Here is a 9,209-nt window from a genome sequence, read left to right as displayed (position 1 = left end):
TCTATTTGAATTTGATATTCTTGGTAGAAGCTATAATTATTATGACGATGCACACAAGCTTAAACTATTCCCTACCACCAGAAACGGCTCATCCCTTAGATGGTTCATGAGCCTGGGAGAGCACACCATTTACTCCTAGGATCACATGAAGTCTGTTTTCCTTAAGAAATATCAAGACTACTATAAAAGTAGAGATGTTAATGATATCTTTAGGATTCAACAGATGGAGGACAAACTTTTGGAGGAATATCTAGAAAGGTTCCTCTATAACTACCATAAATCATGTGTGGGTGACTTGGAGGAGAGAAGCTTTAGGATTGTCCTTTTGAAGGGGTTATGGGAAGATTGCATTGAAACACTTAATCTCCTAAGTTCTGGAAATAGTTATAAAAACCACTTTGCTGAAATAGTTGAGATTGGAAAACATATTCTAGAAGTCAAGCTAAGGTAGGAAAAAGAAGCATGACAACCCAAGGGATTATGAGTCTATAAGTTTGAAATCTGTACAAAATTTTGTCACTAGAGTTGAGCTGGGAAACATTCTAGAAAATTTTAAAGAGGATATATTAAACACCATTAGCAACTAGCTAGATATTCTAAAAATTAAAAAGAAACAAGGGGGTTGTGACTAGTAAATTTCCTCAAGCAAATAGAAAACCATCATCAAGAGGGCCAAATCAAAATTTTTATCAAGATCCCAATCTGCAAGGATTTTCCCAAAACTAGTCATGGAAATCTTAACCATCTTACCCTCCATGGCCAACACAACCACCTCAGAATTTACCTTGGAACGAGGGATGGAGAGGAAATATTTATGGGAATTCATTTCAACCTCAAAATCAAGCATATCCCTAGTATCAATGTCCACCTTGCATGCCTTACACATCTAATATATATAATTTTAGCAAGGATATAAACCAACTTATTATTGGCAGCCCTCATTACCATTGTCTCCTTCAGTGGAATAACCCCTACCCTTGCCTTTAAGCTCTAATCCATCTTCATAACATGCGCAACAATCTTTTAACCCTCCTCTCCCATCTCAACTACCTGCGCAACCAATTTCTAATCCCAATAATAGACCTCCAAGACCTTTACAACATATGGAATTACAACCTATTCCAACATATGTCGTTACTTCTTTTCCTGTTAATGAAATTCAACTAAGATCAGCAAAAATAATTAATAAAGAAAAAGCAATTGTAATTATTCAAGAGGAGGATCCTCAAGTAGAACCTAAGGATAAAACTCATCAACAATTAGAAATCACAAAAACAGTGAACTGAAAGGACCAAGGGAACCTCCTTATCCGGAAAGATTCCTTATCAAGAAAATTGAAGCTCCCATGAAATATGACTTGGAATTTAAATTAAGGAATGTCTTTATAAAAATACCTTTGGAGCAAGATATTAAAGGCATTCTTATATATACCAAGATAATTAGGGATCTTTCCATCAAAAGGCCAGGAAGAAAGAGAATCAAAAATCAAAATGTTAAAGTAATTAGCGAAATGTCAAAAATGATATTCGATTTGCCACTAAAGTATAATGATCCAAGGCTAGAAGAAAATACCATAAGCATAGTTTTATGTAAATATTTATGTGCTTGGATAACACTATATATTGTGGCATACTTCTTATTGATGTCCAAACTGATGTTTCATTGAACTTAATATAATTCTGGTTTTGACATTTATTTTCCTGTAAGTGTTATGATTTCTGATTTTTAAGATATTGAGTTAGTTTAAGACTTGCTCCGGGAAGTGGCAAGGGCCCACCACAACCTGGAACTGAGTCATGTAATCACTGTAGATTGTAGGAAGTGTGTTTTTCTGAAATTTGTAGATTTACATTTCGATTCAAAGTTGTTTGCGAAAAGATCTCATATTTACTGTCTTCCATTCTATACTTAAATTACTTGCTCTATTTTGCTTGAATCTAGAAGAACATATTTCCCTTGAGCCTTTGTGAATAGAAAAACAATGTTAATTAATATTTCTTGTGCATGAATGATTTCATAATCGCATTTCCACTAGTCAAGAACACTCAGAAGGATGCTTTCCAATTTCAAAATGAATGATAACCGTGTGATGAGGTTAATTTGTTGATTCGAATTGGATTATGTCTTTGCTATTTAAAATCATGTATGCTTAAGAATAACACATAGATCTTGTAGCGTTGTGTTTTATATGAAATATCCAAAAATCGTAGAGGTAGAATGTTATGCATTAATATAAGTCGTGTGTTAATATTTTAGGAGTTGTAGCATAGCATTGAGATACATTAGTACTATAGCATAATCATGATTGAAATAGGGCACAGGTTATTGCTCTTTTTCATAGAAAGTTTTTCCTAAGTTTATTTAGATTACTTTTGAATTAGAATGTAAGCTCCAACTTTTTGAAGTCTTTTGAATATGTGTGTGTTGAACCGGGTAGCATAGGTGATCGGTTTCTATGTTAAGGCACTCCTTTATGTGAAGTCACTAGTTCAATTCATTACCTCGATCGGGGTGATATATTTGATGGACATGATGAAGATGTCGTACCACCAAGCTTACAAAAAACAGGTTAGAATCATAGGAGCATTTATTTAAGTTGTCATTTAGTTTTCTTTTGTAGTCTTTCGAAATTGAATATGTGGACTCGATAAGATTGAGGAATCAATTTGGAGTTATCATTAGCTTTTCTTTAGTTTACAAACCCCGAGTATTGATTGAACAATGATTGGTATTAACTGAATAACGATTGGTATTGCTGAAAAGTGATTTTTATTTCTTGTGTAGTGACTTATCTTACTTGTGCAGTAACTTGAATTGATTATGTAGTCATTTATATTTCTTATAACAATGATTTGTATGCATGTGAAAATATTTGGATACTATACAATGATTTTCAAGTTGCTTGTCCAATGATTTTGAATTAGTATGCTTGGGTTGAAAACATTAATAAGTGTTAGTTGTTTGTTTCATTTATGAGTAGGTTTTTAAGTTAAATAGCTCATGGTTAAAGTAGAATACTAATAGGGGATGCCATTACGAAGGGAGGTCTGATGGAGCGCTCGTGTAAAGGTCTCGGTTAGGGTTTTTCACTATGCAACTGCGGTTCGTAGCGGCTAAGTTTGCGAAGGCCCTCCTCCTCTAGGGCTCAACCGCCGCGGTCATGACAAAGGTGCTTTACAGCTGCAACAACCCCATCGGTTTCTCCACCAGTCTTTTTCGGTCGCCGACAAAGGAACAGTTATGGATGACCTGGAGCAGGAAGCAGTGGATTACTCGGCGGATCCCTCGCCGGATAAACCTATCTTTGGGAATCCTAGGTTTGCCTCTCGCTCTCAGTTCACGCCCTCCTCTTCTTCAACTATTCCAGCGCGCTCACCTTACCCACCGTCCACCTCGTCGGCTGCTCGCCATACCCTTCATTCCACTGCAGAAGCTTTCCCTATTGAATCCCCGCCATTTGAGGTTCCTCCACTCTCGTCGGGCTCACTACAATTCTTGGCCTCCCATACGCCTCCCTCGCCATCGTTTGATCCGCAGGCTCCGCCCCTTCTATCGGTGCCCATCCCCCCGCCGGCAGCCTCTCTTGCACCCATTCCATCGGCTCCGGGAGTCCGCCCCTCTGGTTTCTTTGAGACTCCTACGGTCATTATTCATACCTCTAAACCCCCATCCCGGGAAGGCATCACAAATCCCCTGGTGGATCATCCGTCGGCTCCCCGTTCCGGCAAAAAGAAGGCAAAGTGTGTCAGGTCTATGGCAAGGGACATCTCCATCAAATTCGACGAATCGAGGCCTCTCGGTGATTATATGGACATTGCGAACACTGTTCTGGTAGGGCACGTCAGGGGTAGGACATATTCGACACAGCGGCTCAGGCAATGGGTAAAGGAGATTTGGGGTGGAGTATTTTTCGACCTACCAGAGGTCCATGTCCTCCCTAGAGGTTGGTTCTCCCTCAAATTTTCCAAGGAAAGTCAGACCAACCTCGTTTTGGGCCGCTACTGGCATATTGAAATGGCTCCAGTCCTCCTCAAGCGCTGGAACCCCCTCTTCGATCCGGAACGGGAGCAGCTCGGTGCCGGACCAATCTGGGTATGCCTTCCAGGCCTACTATTACCATTCTGGGCGGAAGAAGTTTTCATTAGGATTGGAAATGCCCTGGGGACTTATTTGGACTGCGATCGCACATATGTGGAATCTGGGAATCGAACTCTTACGCGGATATTGGTCCATCTGGATACTCGAGAAGGACTTGAGGAACAGATCACGCTACAGTGGGGTAAATGTATCAGAGTGCAGTTGCTGGACTACGAAGGGGTCCCCTTCCACTGCAGACGATGTCACAAAGTGGGGCACCTTGCGAAAGACTGTCCACTCAACAAGAAAGCAGAAGGCACACCGAAAGGCACCCCGGCTTCTACCAGGACGACATCCCCCAACACTTCTCGCCCTTCCTCCGCGGGCCCGCCCCCTTCGGCTTTATCTCCCGCAGTCAAAGCAGGACTCCGACGACCCTCGCCACCAAAGACCAGGGCTCGCTCGGCGGCTGAAGCGGGTATGATTTCCGATCCCCCTACCTCTTCTTTGCTTTCTTCGTTTGATGTTAATCAGGACATTGGTTCCTCTTCTCATACCTCCATGATTCTCTACTCCTTAACATCATCTCCGCTTACCTGCACTGATCCCATCATCTCCACATCCTCCCCTGAGGCTGGATCCTCCCCGCGCCCGTCCTCCCCACCTCATTCTTATTTTCTCCAGTCGAGGAACCCTGCCAAAGAGCCTCCGGCCGGACACTCTGGTCTGGGCATTGTTATACCTGAGGGGGTTACATTGAATACCAGAGGAAGAAAATCCCACCTCTCCAAGGCCATTAAACAAGCTGGGGCAGAGGTGGTATCTAGCCGGCAATCGACCATCGACGGGGTCCTTAGAGCAGGACACACCCCGAGAGGTGTTCCCCCATGAAGTGCCTATCCTTTAACTACAGAGGACTGGCTAGTTCCTCCAAGAAACTAGCCTTGAAGCGGCTCATTGAAACTGAGCCTATAGACATTATTATGCTTCAAGAGACACTCTGCTCAGCAGATCAGACTACTCGTGCTATGCAAGCCTCGGCCCCTGGATGGAGTTTTTATGCCAATGATGCTGTGGGATGATCTGGGGGTTTAGCCATTGGAACCAACCCTCGCACCATTAAGATGAATTCGGTCTGGGGGGGTGCAGGGTTCATTGGTTTGGACTTTTTCTCAGCTGAGCTTGGCATGGATCTCAGAGTTGTCAACGTATATGCTCCCTGCTCCCAGAGAGAACAGTTCTGGCAGCATCTTCTACATCTTTCTATGATGAATGAAGACCGAGTTATAATTGGAGGAGACCTAAATTTCTCTCTGGGTTTCAGGGAGTCTTGGGGCTCGGAAGCACAAATCGACCCCATTACAGATTATATGAACAATCTGCTGGAGCAAACCAACTTTTCGGATATACCAATGCAGCGTCTCCTTCCTACTTGGCGGAATCGACATGTTGGGGATGCTGCTCTAGCTCGCAGACTAGACATATTTCTCCTTAAGGGGACTCTCCTTCAGCGTCTGCATCTCTTCAGACAATGGGTTGGCTCGGGGGGTTTGTCGGACCACAACCCTATTTACCTGGAGATTCAGGGTCCTTTCAAGAAGCCTAAGGCACCCTTCAAATTTAATCACACTTGGCTGAAGGATCCATCTTATATTAAATTGATTCAGGATTATTGGAATGCACACCCTATCAATGACTCTGAATCTCTCACCAAAGGATTCTGCAGGATCCTCTCAGAGATAAAACATATCTCCATTAAGTGGGCAAAGGATAAATTGGACCGTGAAACAGCTTAGCTCACCCAAATTGAAGCTGATATAAGCTCACTCACTCACGACAGAGGATTGGGGTTCATCTCAGCCGCAGACAAATGTAGGCTAATTGGCTTAGAGAATCAGAAAGCTAAGATCCTCAAAGAGAGAGAAGAGTCCATTAGATTAAGGAGTCGAGCTTTATGGATACAAGCTAGGGATGACAACACAAAGTTTTTTCATAACTTTGCTAAGAGCAGAAAAGTATCCAACACAATCTGGAAGCTCCCCACGCTGGATGGTGACCTTGCAGACAATTTTAATAAGCTCGCTCACCTAGGCACCACTCATTTTAGGAATCTTTATAAGAGTCCCCGAGAAGCAAATCTACTTGATATCATTAATGTGGCTAACCACTTCCCGAGATTCGTGGAGGAAGATGATGTGGAGGCTTTAACTGACCCGGTAACTGCTGAGGAACTCGAAGGAGTGCTGAAATGGTTCAAAAAAGACAAAAGCCCTGGCCCGGATGGTTGGACCATTGAATTTTACTCAGCCTTCTTCGATGTATTGGGACAGGATCTGCTGCGGGTGGTCGAAGAGAGCCGGACTACAGGATCCATATATCATGCTATCAATTCTACATTCATTGCTCTCATCCCCAAATCAGACTCCCCGGCATCCTTTGATGACTACAGGCCCATCTCTTTGTGTAACTGCCTCTATAAAATCATCTCTAAGACCATTGCAAACCGTCTTAGACCTATCCTCTCCCGATCCATTGCCCCGCAGCAATTTGCATTTCTAGAATCTAGGCAGATCCACGAGGCCATTGGACTCGCTCAAGAAGCCCTACACTCCATCTGGTCGAAGAACCTAAAAGCCATCCTCCTCAAAATCGACCTTTCCAAAGCCTTCGACCGAGTCAGCTGGCTCTATCTAAAAATGATCCTCATACATCTGGGGTTCCCTCATGCCTTCATCACTTGGATCATGGCCTGCATAACCTCACCTTCCTTCAGTATCCTCATAAATGGCTCTGCCTCTACTTTTTTTCACTCTGAAAGGGGACTAAGACAGGGGTGTCCTCTATCTCCCCTTCTCTTCCTTCTTGTCATGGAAGGTCTCAGCTGCCTCATGGACTCTGCTAAGAGGGAGGGAGACATTGGGGGTCTCCGCATTAACGACCTTTGCCATCTGACTCATTTACTTTTTGTGGATGATGTCCTTATTCTTCTGGATGGTAGTGTACGTGATTCTCGGTCCTTCACAAAGATCCTGCAATGGTTTTCTGCAGCTATAGGTATGCTGCCAAATCAGATGAAATCTACCATCACTTGCGCTCGCACATCTATACAGGAGACTCGGACAGCCCTACAGGCATTCCCATACAGGGTCCACCCTCTGGACAGAGGTCTCAAATACCTGGGATTCAACCTTAAGCCAACTTGCCAAAGGATTGCTGATTGGGTCTGGTTGGTTGACAAACTGGAAAAAAGGCTCTCTGGATGGAGCTACAGATATCTCTCTAGGGCTGGCAGATTAGTGGTCATCAAATCTATGTTAGAGGCGACTCCGGTCTTCTGGATGGCACTCGCCTGGATACCGAGGAATATCCTGGGGAGGCTGCAACAGCTGTGCAATCGATACCTATGGAATGGGAGTCAGGACAAAAGAATATTTGCATGGATCAGTTGGAAGAAGATCTCTCTGCCCAAAAAATGGGGAGGATGGGGCCTCAAAGAACTCCCTGATTTCGCCATGGCGCTGGCTGCCAAGATGGGATGGACCTTAATAACCAGCCAAAATATATGGACACAGGTATCCTATTATAAATAGATATGGCCCCAGCATATTCTAGATTAGGCCCAATTACCTACTTGGTCATCTAAGGGATGTTCATCGGTCTGGAAGGCTCTGATAAATTCCCTTCCCCTCATTCGTGACAATCTTGCTTGGAGAATAATTGATGGCTTGACGGGCAGGATTGGATTGGTCCCATGGATCAATAGTGGGGGTAGACATATCCTAAATCAGGATCTTATTACTTATCTTCAGTCCCGAGACATACGGCATTTTGCACAGATCGCTGATCCACTTCGCACTGACATCTTCACCCAAGCTTGGAAATCGGCCCAGCAGCTGGATCTCCCTCTACAATGGCATCAGGAATGGGATCACTATACTGCTGCATTAAGAGAATCCCACATTCGCATCAACAAGGTCCGGATGAACTTATTTGGAGTTGTGCGGATCATGGTATTTATGCTCCAAAATATGGGTACAAAGCTCTCATATCCCACAGAATACCTGACCCGATTCTTCCATGGTGGCAGACCATTTGGAAGCTCAAGGCTCCACCTCGCTCCAAACTTTTCTTCTGGTGCGCCCTCAATGGTATTGTTCCCACAGGTGAACATCTAACTCACAGAGCCATCTTTGGTCCATCATGGTGCACATTCTGTAAGAACGCATCAGAAAACATAGACCATATATTCCTTCTCTGTCCTGCTGTTCACAACTTATGGAGCAACATATGCAATCAATTGGGCATAGCTGCCACCTGGATGGGGAACGAACTATCGATTGCTTGGGATGCATGGTCACACAGTCATCAAGGCACAAATCTCCATAACCTCCCCCCTGTGGCCACATGGTATATATGGCTCGCTCAAAACTGGGCGATATTTGAGGATCGATTGATTATTTGGAGCCGGGTAGAAGTCTCCATCATCGCTGCTTTACATGAGCTACCTGATCCACCTCCACAGAAGCCCAGAACCATACAGCCTATGCCCATTATCGACAAAAACACCCCGTGGGCCTTCTTCGACGGGGCAGCAAACCAAGCTGGTTGTGGAGGGGGCTTTGTCCTGCATTTAAACGATCACCATCGATACCTTGCAAAAATGGGACTCGGAAATGGATCTAATAATTATGCTGAGCTTTCTGCTATTCGCAACCTACTACATTTTTCTTTATCGCATCATCACACAACGATCAATATATTTGGGGATTTAATGGTGGTCGTTAACTAGATTAACAATGTCACTACCTATCATACTCACACACTCAACAATCTATTACATGATGCACTCACTCTCAAAGCAACATTTAATCATTTCTCTTGTTTACACATTTACAGAGAACACAACAGCGAGGCTGACAAATTATCCAAAGAGGCCTCGTCACTTCCCAGAGGAGAATGGCTAATAGTGGAGCAGAATGGACCAGATGTGCACCAATTTTACCACAGGCCATACATAGACCAGCGTGAATAGAGGGACAACAGTCCCGACAGCTGACAGATAATGGAGTTTATTTTTGATATGATGAACTGTATAGATCAATGGATATATTGGTTATAAAACATAATCCTTT

The 9,209-nt window shown here is 43.6% G+C and overlaps 1 protein-coding gene across 1 annotated transcript; it reads left to right on the top strand.

Annotated features, from left to right (window-relative positions):
- Positions 1-6,944: 6,944 nt before the first annotated feature.
- On the top strand, positions 6,945-8,866 carry LOC149247725 (uncharacterized). The gene is made up of 3 exons (XM_089445181.1): positions 6,945-7,649; positions 7,743-8,051; positions 8,165-8,866. The coding sequence occupies exons 1-3, from the start codon at positions 6,945-6,947 to the stop codon at positions 8,864-8,866; spliced, it is 1,716 nt and encodes a 571-aa protein (XP_089301307.1).
- The last annotated feature ends 343 nt before the right edge of the window (positions 8,867-9,209 follow it).

The sequence above is a fragment of the Pinus tabuliformis genome, chromosome 7, assembly GCF_031772625.1.
Source record: "Pinus tabuliformis cultivar Carrire ecotype Pingquan chromosome 7, CPIR1, whole genome shotgun sequence".
NCBI lineage: Eukaryota > Viridiplantae > Streptophyta > Pinopsida > Pinales > Pinaceae > Pinus > Pinus tabuliformis.
Note: the sequence above shows the minus strand (reverse complement) of the source record. Positions and strands in the feature narration are given on the sequence as shown.

Excerpts from the sequence above, each read along its gene's own strand:
- LOC149247725 (XM_089445181.1), top strand. The coding sequence starts at position 6,945 with ATGGAAGGTCTCAGCTGCCTCATGGACTCTGCTAAGAGGGAGGGAGAC. Across the intron at positions 7,650-7,742 it reads GCCAAAATATATGGACACAG|GCTCTGATAAATTCCCTTCC; the intron begins GTATCCTATTAT and ends TCGGTCTGGAAG. Across the intron at positions 8,052-8,164 it reads CCCACATTCGCATCAACAAG|ACCATTTGGAAGCTCAAGGC; the intron begins GTCCGGATGAAC and ends CCATGGTGGCAG.